General features: G+C 42.1%; 1 protein-coding gene across 8 annotated transcripts in view; it reads right to left on the bottom strand.

Annotated features, from left to right (window-relative positions):
- Positions 1-795: 795 nt before the first annotated feature.
- usp9 (ubiquitin specific peptidase 9) overlaps positions 796-20645 on the bottom strand; it is a 36305-nt gene continuing 16455 nt past the window's right edge. For 2 of the 8 annotated variants that reach the window (XM_063500122.1, XM_063500123.1), the window contains exons 14-48: positions 19939-19977; positions 18392-18525; positions 18207-18297; positions 17910-18023; positions 17572-17800; positions 17098-17193; positions 16724-16935; positions 16268-16508; positions 15920-16069; positions 15606-15726; positions 15348-15478; positions 14547-14825; positions 14307-14432; positions 13824-13961; positions 13478-13644; positions 13268-13376; positions 13030-13176; positions 12753-12899; positions 12416-12623; positions 12101-12321; positions 11607-11794; positions 10908-11081; positions 10678-10819; positions 9700-10456; positions 8366-8489; positions 8044-8269; positions 7789-7918; positions 7438-7623; positions 6927-7147; positions 6746-6834; positions 6499-6655; positions 6129-6341; positions 5544-5573; positions 4169-4267; positions 796-2952 (exon numbers count right to left, since the gene is read on the bottom strand). In XM_063500122.1, coding sequence (XP_063356192.1) covers positions 2716-2952; positions 4169-4267; positions 5544-5573; positions 6129-6341; positions 6499-6655; positions 6746-6834; positions 6927-7147; positions 7438-7623; positions 7789-7918; positions 8044-8269; positions 8366-8489; positions 9700-10456; positions 10678-10819; positions 10908-11081; positions 11607-11794; positions 12101-12321; positions 12416-12623; positions 12753-12899; positions 13030-13176; positions 13268-13376; positions 13478-13644; positions 13824-13961; positions 14307-14432; positions 14547-14825; positions 15348-15478; positions 15606-15726; positions 15920-16069; positions 16268-16508; positions 16724-16935; positions 17098-17193; positions 17572-17800; positions 17910-18023; positions 18207-18297; positions 18392-18525; positions 19939-19977 — 6073 coding nt within the window. In that variant the 3' untranslated portion in view covers positions 796-2715. The remainder of the gene's footprint in view (positions 2953-4168; positions 4268-5543; positions 5574-6128; positions 6342-6498; positions 6656-6745; positions 6835-6926; positions 7148-7437; positions 7624-7788; positions 7919-8043; positions 8270-8365; positions 8490-9699; positions 10457-10677; positions 10820-10907; positions 11082-11606; positions 11795-12100; positions 12322-12415; positions 12624-12752; positions 12900-13029; positions 13177-13267; positions 13377-13477; positions 13645-13823; positions 13962-14306; positions 14433-14546; positions 14826-15347; positions 15479-15605; positions 15727-15919; positions 16070-16267; positions 16509-16723; positions 16936-17097; positions 17194-17571; positions 17801-17909; positions 18024-18206; positions 18298-18391; positions 18526-19938; positions 19978-20645) is intronic. The other 6 variants (XM_063500124.1, XM_063500125.1, XM_063500127.1 and 3 more) reach the window with 6 other exon arrangements.

The following is a 20645-nucleotide window of genomic DNA, read 5'->3' as shown; positions in this document are numbered from 1 at the left end:
CTAAACACTAGAGGGCATCTTATTGGGCAGGTGATTGAACTTTCAATGGATAGAAGTACATAAGCAGTAAAATAGCCTGACCTTAGTAATTCATCCCTGCTCTCAGCCTTCTGTGTAACCCAGAAATCAGTAATAGTGAAGGGTATGTGGAGAACAGGAGAGTGGAGACTTGGAGGCCAAACAGCCACATGCTTGGCAAGAGTTTGTAAAAGTCCTAAAGAGACTTAATTATTTTGCTCTTGTGGCCACGATGTAAGATTCACTTTCAACAAATACTATGTTCTTTTTAAAGTGTGACTCCCTTGAAGTTGGGCCTTTATTAAGGCACAGATTCAATAAAAGTCACACTGCACACAGCTGAAGTATACAAACCATGGCGGTTGTTTGAACAGCTAGTCTTGTTTTTATAAGTTTTGGTAAACATATTTAATTGACATTGTAAACCAAGGATATGAAAAAAAAGGGGTCTCATTTTATTACATGGCTGCTACCTCGCATCTTTGGTGGGAGGTACTAAAGGGGAAGGAGAGGAATTGAGGATGTGCAGTTCAGGAAATGAGAAGTGCGAGTGTCTCTGTGATAGAGATTTGAGACATTTTCACAGCAGTCAGGTTTTGGCCAGGAGCACCACAGCTGTAATTTATTAGTGGTGGATTCCATTGAGTGGAGACCCATCCAGGGACAAATTGATGCACGTTTATCAATTAACCAATCGCTCAACAGAACAGTTCATGCAGAATTGAAAACAAGTCAAGTATCTTCTGAACTGTCCAACGCTTAAAAATGACACGCAGGCAAGATTCCATGTTCTTTATTTGCTAAGGGCGCAATGCTTTTTTTTTTTTGTTATATTTCTGTGCACAAAAAACCTCACAAAGTGAAAGTCCACATCGCGACTGTAGCTCCAGAATTCAACGTCACACCATGGCCAAAACAAAAGTCGGCAAAAAACAGGGCGCAGAACTCTGTACAGTCAAATATCTTCTTTAAAAATAACACAAGGACAAAAATGTTCCTCTTAAATCAAATTCTATTTTTTTTTAGTGAAATACAACAAAATAAATTCTATAAAATAAGAGCAAAATATTTAAATATAATACGGTGGGCAGAATATTTTCATTTGCAGGAGTATTTGGTATGTTTTTGACAAAAAAAAAAAAAAAAGAAAAAAGAAAAAAAATGAATAAAAAAAGAAAATTACACGCATTCAAGTTACCAATTAAATACAGTATTTACTGATGTTTACCTTTACTCCTACATAATCACAAGTTAGCTCAAGTTGCAACATGACTAACCAGCCGCTATTCTTACGGTAAAACCCTGCTGTGGGACCTACTCTCAAAGGTGGGGGTGGGTGGGGTTAGGTGGGGTGGGGTGGGTGCTCGCTGCTGCTCAGGATCAGTCACATCATCCCAAACCGCAGCCAGACGCCAAACCTGACCAGCTCCACGGCAGAAAGGAGGCCGATGGGCAACAAAGTCTGTCTACGACTAGGCTCTATTGAAGAGACAGAAGCAAACCACACAGTCTATTATACACCAGAAAGCCCAGTGCAGCAGTTCTGTTGCATATGTGTTCATTTTCCTATAGATGAAAGCTAAAGTTGTCTAACCCACCGAAACTGACTGCCAAATGTGAAGTTGGAGGATTATAATGTGCAATTGAAAAGCCACTTATTCATACATTGGTTCCAAAAAAAAAAAAAGTATTGCCCTCTTTGTAGACAGGGTAGATGAGTAGAAAAAAAAAGAAAAAGACAACCTAAAGGGTAACAACACCCCTCTGGAGATGTGGATTAAGAACAGCTTTTAGGTTGTTATGATCACAAGTCTTCCCATGGGCTACACTATTCTGGTGAGAAGCCATGCTAAATGTTACAGCATATTAACTAGAGCTTCAGAAAGGATTGAATTAATTACCAGAACCAAAAAAAAGAAAGAAAAAGAAAATAAAGACAAAAAAGTGAGAGAAAGGCAATGAGTTTCAGAACAATGTTGCATCAATGCTTTTTCACATCAACCAAACACCATTAAAGTCCACCCAACCATTCCACGTCTCGCAGTAAAACCCAACCACAGCTCGCGGGTTGATTTGGCGTGGGTCGTAAGGTTGCCAAGGAGCTTAAGAAGAAGAATATAATTATGATGATAACAATGCGTCCTTCTACAGGTGAATGACCAGAAACCGTCCGATGGCAGAACAATGTTTTACTGCTGAGCATGGGTGATAAAACAAAGAGGAGTTGTTGTCTTCTTACAGTTTTTTTCTGGGGGGGAATTTTTATTATTTATAATATCCATTTTGTTTTTCATAACATCTGCAACATCTCCCAACAGCAAACCACACAGAGTTATGCTACTGGGGGATCTGAACAGTCAAAAACATTAACATACTATGTACACCTTTTCGTCGTGTAGACAAGCGCATCAGCATCGTCAGCTCCGGGTAAATTTGTTTTTTCGTTATTAGAACTCTTGTCCACTCCCTCGCCTCTGCAGCCGCCAACGGGCCCCTGTCGCACAGTCAGGCGGCCTCAGGTCAGGGGAGAGCGTCTCCCGCAGGCTGTCGGGGGGGAGTGGGGACAGTGGAGAGAGAAGTGGCCTGGCTCTACCCTGCCCTGGGGCCAGAGAGAGAGAAAGAGAAAGGTGGGACCCGGCGAGAGGAGAGAGCGGGACGATGGAGGCTCGAGGCACAGCAGAGGAAGGGAGGGGGAGGTTACTCCTTAGGCGGGGCGGGCGCTGGGGTGGAGGTGGGGGCAGGGGCGACCTCCTCTGTGCCCTCCCAGTTCTCTTGTGCTCGCGGGCCTGTTCCTGGAGTGGTACCGGGGGCAGGGGCGGGGGCGGAAGTCTGGGTCGGGCCTGGAGTCGGAGCGGAGGCCGGACCGGGGCGCTGGGGGTTGTTCATGTGCTGAGCAGCAGGCCCGGTGTACGGCTGCCCATGAGGGTGGTTGTTCTGTTCAGGGGGAGAGCGTGGAGAAAAATCAGCACATCGTATAAGAAATGCACTCAAATGAAAACATGACATGCTTTAATTGCATCCAATTTGTGCACGTGCAATGCTGCTGGGGCCAATAACTCCAAACTAATCTAAACTGACAGACCTCACTTCTGCTGCTGAATCAGTAAAAACGTCAGAGAGACACATTTCTTCACTACAGTCAACATGTGCACCACAGATTGTTTTTAGTCCGCGTTTGCTTGCTGTAAATGCACTAAACAGGAAATTACTCTGCCTTTCACGAAGCAGAACCTATAAAAAAAAAAATAAGAAATCCCCATCTATGATTAGTAATATATGTCTTCAGTAGGGATAAATGCCCTGACAGCCACAGAGTCACTCAAGGTGAAGCCACATGCCGCTTCCTGTCTACATTTTACTTGCACTTGACCTCAAAGACAGATAAAGTGTTTCTGATGAAAGAAATGAGCCTGGTGTGGTAAATTACTGAATACACAGACAAAAAGTGCCAAAATCAATGTAAAGGGACGAACTCAAGTACAGTTTGTATGCGTGGAAGCACACAGAGTTGTCTGCAGTGCAGTATTATCACAAACTTACAAACCTGAGCCTCTGATTGTGTGAGCGCTCGGGCACGAAATAATACTCAGGAAAAAACACTTATCACCATGGTTACCAGCATCATTAACAGATAATAGCAATATGAAAACTCGAGAACATCCTGTCTCAGAGTGACACTGAAAAAACACTTCACAAGCTCCGCACTTCTGGGATGATTTTTTTTTGTTTTTGGGGGGGGGGGGGGGGGGGGGGGGGGGGGGTTTGAAAATCAGGTGTCGTAAGTTTCCAGTTAAGCAAAAATTGTTGGCAAGCAGAAACTAGGAGACGTCATATTTCTGCATCCCTGTTAAATCCAGAATTCATCCTAAAGTCTTTCCTCTCACACACCAAAGTTCAGAAACCCCATGTTCAGCTAGCAGGCCCCTCTGCTGTGGACCGAGCTCCCAGTTTGGGTATGGGAGACAAATACTTGAACTGTACTGTAAGATTATACTTTTTTCTTTAGTAAAGAGCTGGATACTCTCTTAGTTATGCTGCTAAAAGCTTAGGCTGCTTTCTATTTCAAGTTCTTTTCCTCACATGTTATGATTTAGAAAGATAGAACATCCTTTGATGAGAATGGGCAGTAAGCTGTCCTCTGAGACACTACCTGCTGAAACTGGGTTGTTCCGGGAGAATGTGGGTACAGAGACGTATCCTCAGGTGGGGAGGAGTCCTGATCATCGGGTGCTTCCTGTTCATCTGGCTCCTAGAATAAAAGAGATAAATATATTTTTGTAATCACATATCAAGACAAAAACTGGAAATGTGCTCATCTATTTGAACAAAGTATAATAGTCTGACATCAGAGAGTAGCTTGTGTGGGAAAGTCAAACTTCCTACTGTGTTGTCAAGTAAATAAGGTTTAGGAGATTGAATTATGTGTGTGGGTGGCGTCTACAGCTGAGAGCATGAAAAATGGAGCTAACAGAAGGTGCACATGAACCTCTACTGTGGAGGTAATTTCAGTGCGTCGTTTTTAAAGGCTCATTGGCATTTGTACTTTTATCATGCTATATCGAATAACATCAGCCTCATCGTTTTACAGTCTTATCTCTGAGGCAAGGTCAAGTACACATCAACATTACAACATGATGTAACGGACAGGACCTGCAAGCTATCTGAAACATCACGAGTATATAAACTTTTCAATTTAGCTTTTGTTCATTATTTAGTCACAGATTAAAACTTAAAACTATGAATATGATAAGTTCTGGCTTTTAATTTGATCCAAATAACAAAAATGACAGCTTCACATTAGGGGCTGCTTATGCCTTTAAAAGTAATGTGCAACTTTTGAGATCTAGAAATGTACAAATCTGCAACACAGTGGCTAAAAAAGCACAACGGCTTAACAGTTAAAATACTGTAACTAGCATTGAATGCTCAAGTACAGCTGAGGCTAGGAGATGCAGGTGGCTGGCTGTACCACACTGCAAGTTGGGGAGGAAGCAAAAACTGGCAAAAGAGCACTAGACTGAGATTGAAGACTGGCTATGTCAGTGCTGCTGAGACTGGGCAACAGGACAGGAAGAGAACAAAGACCTGTTCACTGTGTGCAGCTGCGTAACATGACTTCTCATGCTTAGTTACACTACATAGCATCTCATATCTCACCAGTGGCCAGTACACCTTGCCTTTTACTTGAACAGCCAAGAAATTATTTTTTTTTTTTAAATTAAGTATCATGTACGCTCACAATCTGCTTTACCTACGCAGAGTGGACATGTACAAAATTGGAGTAGTTTACTCTAACTGCACATCCTAAATTATTTACATGACATTTACATTGAAAATACATGCAAAAGGCTCATCATCACAGTGTTTCGAGCCTCTGACTAATCTACAAGAAACTCAAAGCTGTGCAATTCGATTTAAACTAGTGTTAAATGTGATGGAAGCTAAAACTGTTGTTTCTCTGCTGATTCTTTTGGTAGGTTTTGTCTCACTTCCTTCTTTTATGTCGTGGTGCCTGGAATACTGACCTTCCCTGGGCTTCCCTGAGTACACTTGAGCTGTGTATGGAATATTACAGGAGAAGTGTGTCATTTGACTGGATTTTCCATTCATAAAAAAATATATACAAGTAACGCATTTTAAGTGAAAACAACACAATCATATCTGTGTGTATTGTGAACTGCAGCCATGTAAACAACACAGAGTCAAACATGGTAAGCTGTACTTTAATCAAGCTCAGTTTCTTTTAGCTGAGCACTTAGATTCCAGATAATTTACTCTCTGTATGTTTTTTTTTTTAAATCAGGATACAAAGCTAAAAATACACAACACATTTCGTGCGTAACTACAAGAGGTAGAGAAAATGGTAAATTACAAATTTTCTGATCGGCTTAATATTCGATTAATCGCCGTGTTATTACTCATACATATCCACATGTTAAATGCTGGTCATGTTAGACCATTCATTTGGGCTTTTTGTGTTGAAGCGATGTGATACACATTCACATTCAGCCTCAGTCTTACAATATTTTTTCTGTTACCTCTCCCTAAGACTGCAAGATAGTGTTAAAGAGAATCTGTGGGTGTGTACAGTACAAGGTTAATGGTATTACCTCCTCGGGACAGAGCTCACAGGCCTTGGCCAGTGTCATACGTGCACTGTGAGAGCGCTCCAGGAAATATCCGTTGGAGGTCTCGTTGCTCTGAACAGGAGGGGACCAGTTGTTGTAGGTGTACTGTGGATTTCCTGTGTATGGCCTCCTTTCCAGCTCATCGCCCAGCCACTCCACTGCCCACGTCCACTTTCGCTTCAGGTCACCGTTACTCTGTACAGACAAGCACAGAAATTTAACAAACGTTTAAATGTTTCAAAGTTTCCAGCCTTTTCACATGCCAAAGCCCATCAATATACCTCTTTCTTGTTGTTATGTTACTTAGTGCTTACTTTGGTCTGCATGAGTTAAAGAGAGACAGCCTGTTTACCTGTAAGATCTGGTAAGCCACAGAGCAGTTGCTGAAAAGGGCCACCATGCACTTAATGCACTGATAAGCTCGTTTCTGATAGTGGTTCTTGGAGCGCTGGATGGTGTCAAAAAGCCCATCTCTGTCATCGGGAATGCCCTTCAGCGCATTGTGAATCCTACACACACAAAAAGAAGCAAAGGAGAAATTTAAAATCACGTTCAAGTTTAAAAATTGTAACTTTCTGCACTCAGCAATCAAGTCTGACCTGTGTGTTTGCCAGGAGTCCTCGATGAGCAGGATTTGTAGCAGCAAGTCCAGGTAAGGCCTCAGCTCATAGGTGTATGAGTACGCCACCTGCAGACAATGTGTACAGTCTAAATACAAGCACTTGTAGACGTTTATAAGTAAGAAACCTATGGAGTTCTGAAGAGGCATTAGATGTTTACCTGCCAGAGCAGCTCACTGAGCACAGTGGAGGAGAACTGAGGGTTCTCCCAACAGCTGAAGCGAAGCAGCTTCACTGTCTCTTCAGAGTTGCTGCAGTCCTCAATGATCTTCTTCACGTAGCTCGTCCTCACAAACAGGATCTCTGCCACCAGCTGCTGCACAGGCATCACCGGAGCTGTCAGGTTGGTGTCCCCATATGGGTTAGGAAGAGGGGGATTACCTGCAGGAAATACAAAACAAAAGTTAAGATGGACTATCCTACAAATGCAGGCAGATATTAGCGAAGTCCCTCATTCATCATCTTTGAGAGCCCTCAGCTCCAAGCTGTGCCTACACAGCACAGAGGCTCAGAGTGGCTGTTTTGTCAGTCACTAGATCCTGAGCAAGGATGAAAATCTTCACTGGGCTCTCACTAACCCGTTTCACACAATCACTTGTTCACTTTAACTGAGCTCATACAACTTGTGCCTAAAAGGAGAAGAGAGGGGGAAAAAAACCCCAACAACTCACCATTGATGGAGGACTGCATGCGTGAAGAGACGTCACAACAGCGAACCAGCTGAGAGACGACAGTGTAGAGCTTGCCCAGTTCAGCATACTGATACTTAATTGGAGGGCCAGGCCCCTCGTCCAGAGCGACCAACATGAATGTGGCAGGAACATTCAGCTTCAGCAGTTGGGTCTTTTCAGCCAGGCCTGCATGTGGCAGGAGTAATGACAGGTCAGAAGAAAGTAAAAGCATTCCAAGCACCAAATAACTTTAATTATTAAAAAACTGAATTATAGTTTACATAAAATTTTGTAGAATTCATTGAGGAACAAATGTACATAAAAGCTTAACAATCTCTGTGCGCTCCTTACCCAGATTGGCGTACATGACAAAGAGGTTGAAGTACTGCTGCAGATGACGGCCGTGCTCAGAAACTTCTCGTCTGAGCAGGTTGAGGACAGCTCTCAATAAGTGGTCACTTAGACTGAGGTTATCACAGCCCTAAAACACAAACATGAAATCAGTTGGAGTCCATCAAAGGCATCGTGGTAACATGTGAGGCCAGACAGAGCTAAGTCCTTTTTAAAGTCCTTTTTCCAGTGCCCAGATATAAGTCTGGCACCAACCTGAGCTGAGGGTCCAGGCGAGGCGGTGGGGGAGGGGCAGGGGCCGTCTTGCAGGGAGAAGTGAGCGATGAAGACAATGAGCTTGGCAAATGCCCCACGGACCTCAGCGCTCGGGCACTCGAGCAGGTACTCAGAGAACCGGTTAGGATAAGCAAACAGAACGTTGTGTGCAAACCAGTAGCGTACATTCTTACTGTGTCTCAGCAGGATGCAAAGGGCATCATACCTAGAGGGGAAAACAAGATAAACATGTGTAAACAAGGGCAGGAACACTTGAGGGAAAAAAAAAAAAAAGGAGGAAAAAAGAAACAGCAAGGCTCACCAGTCACTGGCAGGACCCCGTACTACTTTCTTGGTGTGAAAACCTGTGCTGAAGAGAAACCTAGCAGCCAGCTGAGCACTTATCATAGCAATCTCCTCTGCCTCTGGCAAAAGGTGGTCTTGTCCTAAAAGAAAGAGCAGCGGTTACCAAAACAAAGAAAATATTCTATGTAACTGCAGGTAATTCTTCAATGCTTAAACATGCAACTAAGGCTTCACCCATATACTTCTCCTTAAAGTAACTACTGCACATCAACAGAGCTGGCTAAGAAACACACAAAGGAAGTGAAATATGCAACTCCACTGGAGTGTGTAAAAGCAAACAGACATTTCCTTTGTTTGGAGTTAGATGAAACATGAAATGCACGTAATGAAACAGCAGATGGGAAGTTGTCGGCTCACAAAATGAGACAGCAGCTTAAAGGCTCAGAGCAAGCGCAAATACAATGTGAAACTACCTAAACTGACACTGTATGTCGGGTCAGTGCGTGGGTTAATCCACATGTCATACATATAGATACATTTTCTTATGATCAGAACAAATTCTGTGTTTTGGGGGTTATGGCATCACTGGGCTCTGGTTCAAATAATAATGCATCAGAGCTTTGTAATGCCTAACACAGAGGTAGTGCAGTATTAAGCAGTCTGTGCTGAACTACTAAACATACATTTTTTCCCCCCTCCATGAGAATTTTGTTTATAACATCGAGTTGAAAATATATAGGCAGAGATTAGTGATACAAATAATTATGGCAGCAGCTGTATCTTTAAGAGACAAGCTTTGAAACCCACAGATCAGATACAATAAGGAATTAATCAAAAAGATCAAAGTAGGTTTCAGGGGGAATTTAAGAGCACAGCCATTACTGGAGGAACAACACAATCTGTGCATCAGTAATGAAATACATGCTATTATTTTTCATACAACCTGTCAACATGAGTGGATGGTTGGATCTGAGTATTGTTTATTTTATTCTTGCTGGTATCATTTTATCGATTGCCTGTTTTCGTTGCCATCTTGTTCAGGTCTCCCTCTCTTAAGAGGCTTTCCAGATTACATGGACCTTACCTTGATTAATAAAATGATCAAACACAGCTATATTAGCTGGTGTTTGCAACCATGATTTACCAGCATGATATCTGGCAGCAGATGGCTTTGTAAACATCTGTTACAGTTAATGTTTCCAGTATTGGAAACCATGTCTCAAAAGGTCTGAGCAAACATAAAGCAAAAAGAAACTAGCACTAAACTCTAGCTAAAACTAGAGTCATTTACTTTTTCGGATCCAAAGAGTTAGCTCTGAATTTACCCGCACACACAAAACTGATGCATACCTGGAGGAGGGTTTAAATAGACACTGTTACAGGTCAGAAGTTTCTTAATGAACTGGAAATATTCCAGGCTGTATTGCATTCGGTTGTGCATGAATTGGACGTTCTGTTTGCGGACGCTGCACTCGATAACACCAGGCATCTTGACCTGATGCGGCTTAGTGGAGGAGATATTCAAGTCCGAGATGTATTTGACAAGCTCGCTGTCCTTGTCCATTGAGTCCATACGTTCGTAGAACAGGATGTAGGCATTCCACCAGCGTTTCTGCCTCCTGTACGACATCCTTTTCATCATATGATCAAAAACCTCGCCCATGTATTCCCCTCCAAAGCACTGGTTCTTCATTTCCTCCTCATCGTCCATCTTGCACTCAGTCACATCACCATCATCAAATTTATACCAGCGGTTCTTCTCACCATCACCTCCATTCCTCTGGATTATGTACGAATAGTAGTGTCCGCCACTGGCCTGGCCTGAGTGGACCAGCACTCCCACCAGGCGATACTTGGAGCTGCCTGGTGGCGTCGGTTCAGAGGGTTCATTCTGTTGGATAACCTGGTTTTCCGGATTTACGTCGTCGCCTTCTAGCTTGGCCACACCTGCTACCGTGTACGGCTCCATGTCGAGCTCCCTAGGGAACTCAAAATAGTCATTAAACTTGATGGCACACTCCCTCTCCCAGTCGTAGTCAAAGCGCTTCAGCTGGATAGCGAGGACAGGAGGCAGCTTCTTGATTAGCAGACGTTTCACTGTGTCCACCTGACAGGGAGAACAAGCATCACAGATTATCTATGGCTCCTTTAAAGCAAAAAGAATAAAAACAGGTGAGGAAAAGGGAACTGGTGAGATTCTTTTAAGTTAAACAGAGGACAACAAAGTTTATTTAGATTCAGTGTTAAAATGATGGTAAAAGTTGGCGTGAATTTCCCATGAGCAATTACAAGCATCACATACTAAACAGAAGGACACCAACTTCTCACCTTTTTGTTACACTTCTCACAGTGGTAGGCGTTTGCTCCTTCCAGCAGATCTCCTTTTACATACTGCTCCATTGAGTCCAACAGGTTCTGATGATTTCTGATGTCTACATTGAGTGTTGTGAACGACTCTTCACACTCATATCTGACAACACATTTATTGTGGGTTAAGTATACAGTGTCTTAAACTGCTGCCCATATTCAGTCACCAAACACAAAGTATTTGTACTTACCTGTGTGGACATCCTTGACAGATTTTCTGGTCAGCAAAAGATCCTCCCAGCACCTTACTGAGCATGGCAGGGTGGCCCAGTGCTTTTAAAGCCTCGTCTAAACTGTCCACCAAAGAGTTGAAAAACTCCAGTGCATCATGCTGTTCCCTCAAGTTAACTGGCTCGCCCCATAACCTAAAACAGGAAGACACGGATACATTATGGTTGCTACATTAGTCGCCTTGCTAGCAAACACTGACACCACCACAGCTCTGAAAGCATTTATAGCAGCGCAGAGGGCACAGGCACTCAGATAAAACATCAGCATCGACGCTGGTGTAGGAGTAAAAGACGTTGAAGCTGGAAGCAAAGAAATCAACAAGTTTCTTTTTCCCCCCTTTCGACGTCTTTTTCTTTCCAGGGTTTTGCAACATCTCCCACTGTATAATCTGGAATACGCTGAGCTTCTATATTGATGTGGCATTGACATTGTGGTAAAAACGGACATGATCATAGACTGCGTCAACTCAACTGCTGTGGTACCCATGGCCGGCTGAAAACAACACAAAAATGCTGCCTATGGCAGGAGATCTGACATCACTTCTGGAATCCCCCTATTCGCAAGGACGAGAACATTTAGTATAATAGCCCGCTAGACTTCAGGAACAGGTAACTAGGCAAACTGCTGATCCAATCAAAACAAATGAGTCTTTGCAATACCTGAACTGTTTCCAGAATCCCCTGGGGACGTAGTACTGCAGTCTGGATGCAGCCAGGTGGCCAAAGATGACCTGCAGGTGACGCAGGACCCCGATGTTGTACTCTTTCCTGTCTTCTGACTTACTGGAAGGTTTGTCATCAAACTGGTGATGATAGCTGAACACCTCATCACGAGGATCTACATTGCTCTGTGGAAACAAAATACGCAGGTGAAATATTGCTGTCCACGTGTGTCATTAAATCTAAAATTGTTTATCATTTTTAACTGCTGCTGTTTAGTTGGGAAAACAAATCATAGCAGCTAAATGAGAACTGGGAGGGAAAGTCACTGTGTGAAGTGATTATCTATTTAGTCTTGTAATTATGCTGCCCTCAGCTCCAAGCTCTACCTACATGACCCCCATGCTTGTAGTTGGCCAGTCTGTCAGTCACTGGATGCTGATAAAGGATGAAAACCAGGAATAAATTTCTTGCAACACAAACTCTCACTGTACCTCATTCTCCTGCTTCTCATCTCCCGACATGTCATCATCCACATCGGTCCCCGTGCCCTCAATGGCAAGGATGCCATTGCGGATAGGAGGGATCATGTATAGCTGCTGAATGACAGAGTTCATGTAACAAGTGGCCCCAGCGTTCTTCAGACCTACAAATCCTTTGTTGGGCCGTGGCCCCACTGGAGGCAAGTACTCCCACTCTGTCAGAGTCTCACAACCTAGATGGAGAGCAAAGTAAAAACACCCTCATGTATACTGTAATTTACAAGCTGCTTGGGGGCGTCATCTCTAAAGCCAAAGCAATCTCCATACCTAAATAGTACATGTCAGTCAGAGTGTCAACTATCTGTTTCAAGTTGCGGACACAGCCAACAGCCAGTGCCACGAGGAGCTCAAAACCAGCATTGATGGAAGCAGGAGTGCTGCACACTGGGATGGCCTGCTCTGTGGGGAACTCGCCAGTCTTCATGTACTGCAGGTAAACATTAGATGCTGGGAAGATGAAGTCATCAATCAGCTCCTAAATCAAGCAGAAAAAAAAAGGAGAAGAAGAAGATATGGTTTCTTAGTGATGTTATGTGAAACAAAAAAATACAGGATGGACATATTCTCATTATAGTAGCACTGTTTTAATGAATGTGTGTTTCACCTTAATGAGGTTTGCTCCTCCCTTCTCGCAGCCGATGTAATACTTCTTCTCCGGGGTTTGGAAGGCAAGAAGCTCTTTGGTGACTCCAAGGTGGCCCTCCAAGATCGTCTCCTCCACTCCAGTTTCCCCTGTCCTCTTCACTTCGTCCTAGCAAATGAAAACATACAGTGCAGCCTCACTTCTGCCTTAAATAACTAGTTGAACAACAGCTTATAATTCCTTACACATTTTGCACAACTAAAACAAATAATTAACAATGATTAAAAGGCTCTTTTACCCGTATTCGTTTCAGCCAGTCGATCTCATTGTTGAGCAGCACCTCAGCATTTGGCAGGTTGATGTTGCTATTGTAGGCATAGTTTAATAAATGTCTGAGCAACGTGAAGTAGTCCCCAGCATGCTTGGCTCGCTCTTTGGCCGTACTCTGGAAACAGACATGGATTAAATTAGGATTCTGTAGTGTGGACTGCAGTGATGTTATGGTATTAAAATACAAAAGAAATATAGCCACTCACCCCTAGTACAGTAAAGAGGAGGGTAATAAAAAAGAGAAGGGGTCGATGGCCCATACAGCACCTAGTTGCCATAAGGAAGAACTGCTCCTGGGCCATTTGCCGCACAGATCTGTTGAAAACAGATTTCAAAATCAGCATCATGTCTCCCCCCACCCAAAGCTTAAATCTCATGCCTCAGAAGGTGGCTAGAATGCAAACTGGTATCCTTACTTGCTGTGGCAGTGTAGCAGCAAGTCTATGATGAAGGTTTGCCACGCCTTCTCTTTACTGAGTGTGTCCAGAGCTGTGGGCATGAGGGCGAAACACAGTGTCATCACCTCCAGGGCCTCACAGCACACCTGCTCATCCTCTCCATCTGGTTCCTTTGCTGCATTCGTCTACAAAAACAAAGATAGATAAAGGTCACCAGGCTGATCAAAACCTCATATAGATTTAGACTTTTGCTGATCAAGCTTTTGCATTCTTTCCTCATACATCAAACACCTGATGGCAGACATTTTAGAGTGCTGCTGGAACACAGTCAACAAAACACATCATCATTCAGAGTCATTTTTACCTTCTCATAGATTTTGCTGATTTCCTCATTGGAACTGAAAACAAGCTGCACTGTACCACAGCCTGATGCCCACACAATTTTCTGTATAGCACGGATCACACAAATGTCCGGGATGTACTTCGATGCCTGGAAGAAATTCTAGTGAAAAAAACAGTTCCAGAAAATCTACTGTTACAGACATAATAGCTCAAATGGGTCTACTCATCCAGTGTTTGCTTGAATATATTTTATGCTTTTCATATCAACATATAATCATTTTAACTAGATATCAACCTATTTATGCCAGCCCTTAATCCCAGCCCTTTAATGCCTATAAACACATTTGCCTTTATCATAAAGAAAATAAAACTTTTTCTTTTTCTTTTTAAAAAAAAAAAAAAAAAAAAAAAAAGGGTAAGATACCCTGACCTCCCTACAAAACCAAACAAAAAACAATTTTAAAAAAAGAAATCAGTTCCTTTAACTTATCTCACTAAAATTTACCTCATCAGAAATCTGTTGGGCCAAGCGAATGGCTACATTTCGTAGCATGCATTCTGAGGCAGGGTTGGGGATGTTTTGCAGGGCACTCTGGAGGACCAGTGCCTGGTCATGAGTAGCCTGATTTATCTGCAGAGAGGTGTTGAGAAAGAAGCAGGCACGTAAGAGTATGGCAAGCATATGTGCTAGTGTCAAACAAGTAATACAGGTTTGTCTATGTGTGCATCATGAGTGTGACCTAACCGGAGAGACAGGAATATTTCCCTCTGCATTAGGCTGGCAGGCCTCAGCAACAGCCTTCACGTGTCCAAAGCCTACTGCAGTCAGGAGGAGCTTGGCGATCTTGAGCGCATTGAGGTAAGCTCCGCGTCGTGTCTCCATGTCAGCAGATGGGAGGAAGTTGTTTCTGGTGAGCATGCTTAAAACCAGGGGCAGACCACCGCTTTTCAAGAAATTGTACTGGAAGTCGCTGGCATCCTCGCCCAGAGTGGCACTGGCTGGCATCAGCAAAGCATACACAACCTGGAACGCACACAAGAATAAAAATCAATCTTACATTTTTCTAGCACGCCCCACATCCAAGAATCAAACAGGTTCAAAAGCCACACCCCACAACCTTTGTCAATTGTTGGGACTGAAAGTTTAATCTGGATGAAACAACCAGCATGGCAGCTTCAGCAAACTCATTTTCAAAAACACATTCTCAGCAAAAATCATATTCATCCAATGTATATTTATTTCATTTTTCTCCCTTGCTTGTCCACTCCCCATAGGCAGTGACTGCATGCCTTATTAGTGGAGGAAAAAAAAAGTTATTTAAAAACATGATGAGGGCTGAAAAAAAAAAAAAAAAAAACTAACAAAACTCACTCCTGTGTAATATTCCTATTAAATACAGATTACACTATAAAATTACAGGTGCCAGTGGAGTTGTTCCACTGCTGGTCAATGTACAGCAGCATACATTACGCAAATCTGATAATGAAGGGTATATAGATAAAAGGGAACACAATGTATAACAAGGCAGGGCACAGTGACACTCACCTCAATGAGGTAGAGCACTTGTGAGGGTGAGGGGCCAAAGAAGCGTGAGTCCAGAGAAGGACTCAGGCTGTTCTCACCAAGCTTGGCATGGTCCAGACAAACAGCTCTCAGATTCTCCACTGTAGTGTTATCTAAGGACAAAGAAACAGCACAAACAAGACCACTTGAAATAACACCGTCTGTGTGCATTAGCATAGGAGTACATTATCACCAAGCAACCTGGGTGTGTAATATTGTGAGCACAGGTGCATGTAATACCTGGGGGCATGAGTTTCATGAGATCTCGAGCTCCATCTCTAAGCAGCGGCATGTTAAGGTTACACCCCAGGTCGGCCACTTGCCACAGGAAGGAAATGTAGCGCAGATGCAGCGACATAATCTAAAAGAGAGCAGAGGGTGTTACAGTACTTCTGCTTACATACTGAGCAGCACATAATTGCATTACTGCATCATATTTAGAGGGGACTGATTAACTATCAACTAGCACTTCTTAGTGCTGTACAAGTATATAGACGAAACATGGAAACAGTCCTGCATGTGCAGCTTATGCAGAATCTGTTCACTTTACTTACCACACCCGGAAGACAGCTCTCCACCTCAGGGTTGGGGCCATCACTGTAGTGGTTACCGTGGTTACCAGGAGAGCCAGTGGATGAGTCAGATGAGCTGTCTGGACTCGAGGGCATATTGGTACTCACCTGGGTCAGCTTGGCTGTGATAAGCTGTATAAAAACAGTTACCGTACAAAGACACATTTTTATTTCAAAGTCTTAATATTGGTATAGGCAGCATTAACGCATTATTAATAAAGAGCAAAAATAAATATATTAGGAGTCCATAAAAAAAATAATAATAATCACAGTACAGCAGCTTTAGCAGAGTGATTCTTTTGTCAGTCCAACAGAATATCACTCTCTCACCGTTTTGTCCTTCAAATTGAGCTGTCCAATCAGCTTCCTGTCGTCAGCTGGATCAACAACCTCTCCACCAATAAAGAGCTCGATCTTGGTATGGGCAGCATTTGCTTTTATCCTGTTTAGAATACCACGCCGAACCGAGCCAATTGTGTCATTTGTGTGTGACCAGATATCCAAATCATCCACCTGTCGACCTTGGTTGGGGAAACGTACAATCAATGTGATATGCTTCCCACGGAAAGCTCTGCAAGAAGAAAAGAGTAAAGAGGTTCAAATAACTGAAATATAGTAAAAGTAATGTCAACACCTTATTTATCTCATGAAGAGAAATGTTGCAAAATGTTTGTGCTGTAGTTTTGTTTTCATGTCTCATGATTTTATTTGTCAACCGGATGACATTCGACAAATGAGATATGGGCATTTATGATAACTGAATCAATGATGTAATTGCGACAGTACCTTGACATAGGCAGTATAGTCCTCTCCTCATGGTAGTCACTGTCACACTCATTGATGTACTCCTTAAGCACAGTGAGAACTCGTACCATGCGGATGGCCTCCTGACGGGCACAGTTAATGCTGTCTTTATCTCCATCTAACACACAAAGGGTGTCGTAGGATGCCTTCAGGCGGTCAAAACATGACTGGATGAAGTCTTCGTGAATTTCAACCTAAATTGGGGGGGGAGGACAAGGGGGAAAAAAAACAAAAAAAACTGGTCAAAGATTTCGATACTACTAATGTATATAGTACATTTGTTAACTGACATATGCGAACTAACAATTTGGAACAGCAAATGAAACAGTTTCTCTAACTGAGAGAAGTCACAGTACCTGGTTAACTTGTAGTTTTGGTCCCAGATTGGTGTAGATTTCTTTCAGCAGGTCTATGGCTCGGTTTGCAATGTCGTCACTTCCTTGAATCACCACCTGGGAGAAAACAGAAGAGCTGCAAGTCAGTCTTTCATGCATTCATGTGTGTGGATGTCTGAGATAAGTGCACAGCAGCCTCATCTTTAAAGGCCATGCGAAAACATTAACAACCCAAAAATCAGGTAGTTGTGTGAAGTTTCAAAGCTGCAGAGCATGCACAGTAAATTTTTATTAAAGCACCTAAACAGAGAATTTGTAAGTTAGACATCTTAGCTCTGGGGCACTAAAGTGGCAAGAAAGGTGAAAAAAGAGAACGTGATTACAATCTTCAAGGTACAATTTTTTTTCTCCTAAATCAAATTCCCATGACATCAAAAATAAATGTTAGAGAAAAATAAAATGTTCATGTGTGCCTGTTGCAACTTCTCTCCTCACCCTCCAGAGATAGTCCAAGCCTATTAGTTCCAGGTCATCCATCATGTAGGCCCTGCGCTTTGCTACCAATTTCCCCTCCCTGCAGTTGACAGCCTTGAAGAACCTCTCAAAGCACTTCATCCCATTCTCTGTCAGCAGAGAGGGATCCAACTGCAAAACATTGTTCTCAAAGAAGTCCTTATTGATGTCTGGGTCCAGATCTGGCTCGTCACCCATCAGTTTGGAGTACCTATTAAGCGATGGGAAAGAAACACATCGTTCAGAAAGCATACTTTGTGATTATCAAATGTCAATTAAGAAACTAATTATGCCATAGGCAAGGAGAAATAGAGCCATACCATTTAAAGCAAGCCTCACGGTCACAGAGAAACACTGCGTTCTCAGCCAGACACTTCCAGATCTGCTTGGCCTGAGGGGCACACAGCCACAGCTGGCCATCTTTTAGCAGAAACCTGGTACATACAAATTTAAATTTAAATGGACCCTGGTGGCCAGAAGGTCAGAGTGATGTTGACAGCAATATGTGCACATTTTTACACAGGATCCTAGCTTGTTTCTTTCTTTTTTCCTCCAAGGAGTACTACTTTACTACTACATTTTATATATTTAACTATGCAATGCCCAAAGTAATGTACCTCAGGAAGTTGAGCCTTTCCTGGACTTCCTGGACGTGGCTATAGCGGCTTCCTGGTCTAACTGTCTGTGGGTCGAACTCTGCTTGTTCCTCTGAAAAAGAGACATGTTGAATCACACAGCCGGTTGTACACAATTCAACTGCCACAACTAATACAGAGGACCGTATCTGGTCTGACCAAAGTACCTTTAGACAACTGCCTCATGGTCTCCATGTAGGCTGAGAGGTTCTCAGCCACAAGCGTCACCAGAGCGTGGTTATGCTGCAGCTGGTTGATCAGGTCATGGCGGTAAAAAACATGAGGACTTCTCTGAGTTTGACTGAAGAGAGAACAGCAGGAGGATTGGTGGATATAGGGGGTTTTAAAGCGGTAAGTAAAAAAACAAGACTGTTGACCAGCCTGAAATTGAATCTACATACTTTTAGTGATACAACTGTGATTGAGAAAACATAGCAAGACTGATTTCTCATATGTCTGTATTAGGGGCATAAATAAAGCAGCTTTTATTGCATCTGTGTATGTATGCTATAGAATAACCAGCAAAGAAAGTCATATCAATAAAGGCCATTTCATGCCTTATTTCCACAAGAATGTTTTGGTCTCAAAATGAATAAGCCTGCAAACCTGTACTTTTGAGAGCCAATATAAACTATAAAGAATCCTGTGGGAATCAGCAGATACTTAAAATCATTTTAATATTTTTTCTTTTCCCCAACCCATTATACTCATCAGCTATATTGTCTTATAAGAACTACTTAAAAAAAAAAAACAGTACGGTGATGACACCAATTATCAATTTGAATTCATAAAAAATATAACATTTTAAAAAAATATATAACACTAAAAAAAGGGAAAAAAACATGTTAACATAAATGAGACATGTGGATCCAAGGCATGAAATACCCCTGATATTTTTGCATTGAATGATTTGAGCTGAAAGGCATCAGGAAGAGCCGGGCTCCATCTCAAAGGACCTTTCATTTAGCTGTGCAACTCACTACTAGATTAAATGCTGTGTATGCACCATGGCTCCCACCAAGAAACTCCCACCAAGAGTCTCCAGAGAAATTAAACACACTAGAGTTTATCCAGTGATGGCTGTTCTTCACCTATTATATAACTACATTTTACATCATTGAGTAACTGCTTTGAAAGAATCAACCACACCCTGAATGTATTAATGTCACCATAATTACCGAGATTACCCTGATTCTGTTCAAAACTGAGAGCATAACGTTAGTTACTCATGTAAGCAGTCCACAGACCTGTCACACTTAAGTTGTTAGAAGCCTCATGTGACTTCAAAACAAAAATCCTTACTAAAGATAGTCATCAATTACAATTATGCAACAAACTGATGCAACTTTGGTATATAAGCTATAATTCTCTGTAGGACTCATTTTTGGTCTTAAGGGGAATTGCTCCAATAAACAACCTGACAGCTAAGCAAACACTTGCCACCTGGGTCACCAAGGTTTCAAACAACACAACATTAATGATAAAAGTTAATGCAATTTAGAGCTGTCTTAATCTTGTCTGACCTACACATGCACAAACTTTAAGGAATTTGAATAAGCAGTAAGTCATTTGAGATGAAACCCATGAAGGAATTGCTTAAGCGTATTCACGGCAGGGATTTTGCATTTTTTATACATTTTAATATGTCAAAGAGAAAGTTAGACTTGACGTAACACAGAAATAGGAAAAGCCCTGGAATTAGCATTAAACTTACCCCGCTAAGCTCGTTTGTATGTAAATTGGCATTTTCTTTCTGAAAAACAACAGGCATGTGTGCTACATATTTTCTACAGTTACTATTAAAGAAAAACACTACTCCAAGTCTAAACAATTTAATGTTGCACAATCAAACTTAAAATTATTTATTATAGTAACTTTAAATCAATGCTATTCTGGGGCCTGAAGACCCTAAGTTGCTAGAGCACTACAGCTTAAAAAAAAAAAAAAAAGAAAGAAAGAAAGGGGGGGGACTGCACGATAACCTGATTCACTCGCAGAACAACCTTTAAAGTATGCTTGACTTACACTTTGGGAAAAAGCCAAGTGTTAATAATTAAATTGATAATGGCTGAATTCCATTAAGGTATATTTGTGATATTTGTGAGTTTCTCAGATGAACTTAATTAACTAACATTATTTACTGGACAGAACTAGTATCGTGTCTATAAAGTATTGTGTATTTTGACTGACATGATGCGATCTTATGTAAAAGCTTTTGGTCCGTAATAAAGCGGAAAGTGCAGCTTTTCAGCTCTTTCCAGTGTTTTCAAAACAAAACAATGCTTACCAACCCGTGCTGCTTAACTGATTTACTGAGAGATATTGAACAAATAAAGAAAAAAAATAGGTTGTCCAGCTTTGTTGGTTAGTGCTGATGGATAATTAGTGCACTGGAATGAGTTGCAGACAAAAAATGTTATC

This window comes from Pelmatolapia mariae, linkage group LG16_19 (assembly GCF_036321145.2).
Source record: "Pelmatolapia mariae isolate MD_Pm_ZW linkage group LG16_19, Pm_UMD_F_2, whole genome shotgun sequence".
Taxonomy (NCBI): domain Eukaryota; kingdom Metazoa; phylum Chordata; class Actinopteri; order Cichliformes; family Cichlidae; genus Pelmatolapia; species Pelmatolapia mariae.
The sequence above is the reverse complement of the archived record's forward strand: the minus strand, read 5'-3'. Positions and strand labels throughout refer to the sequence as shown.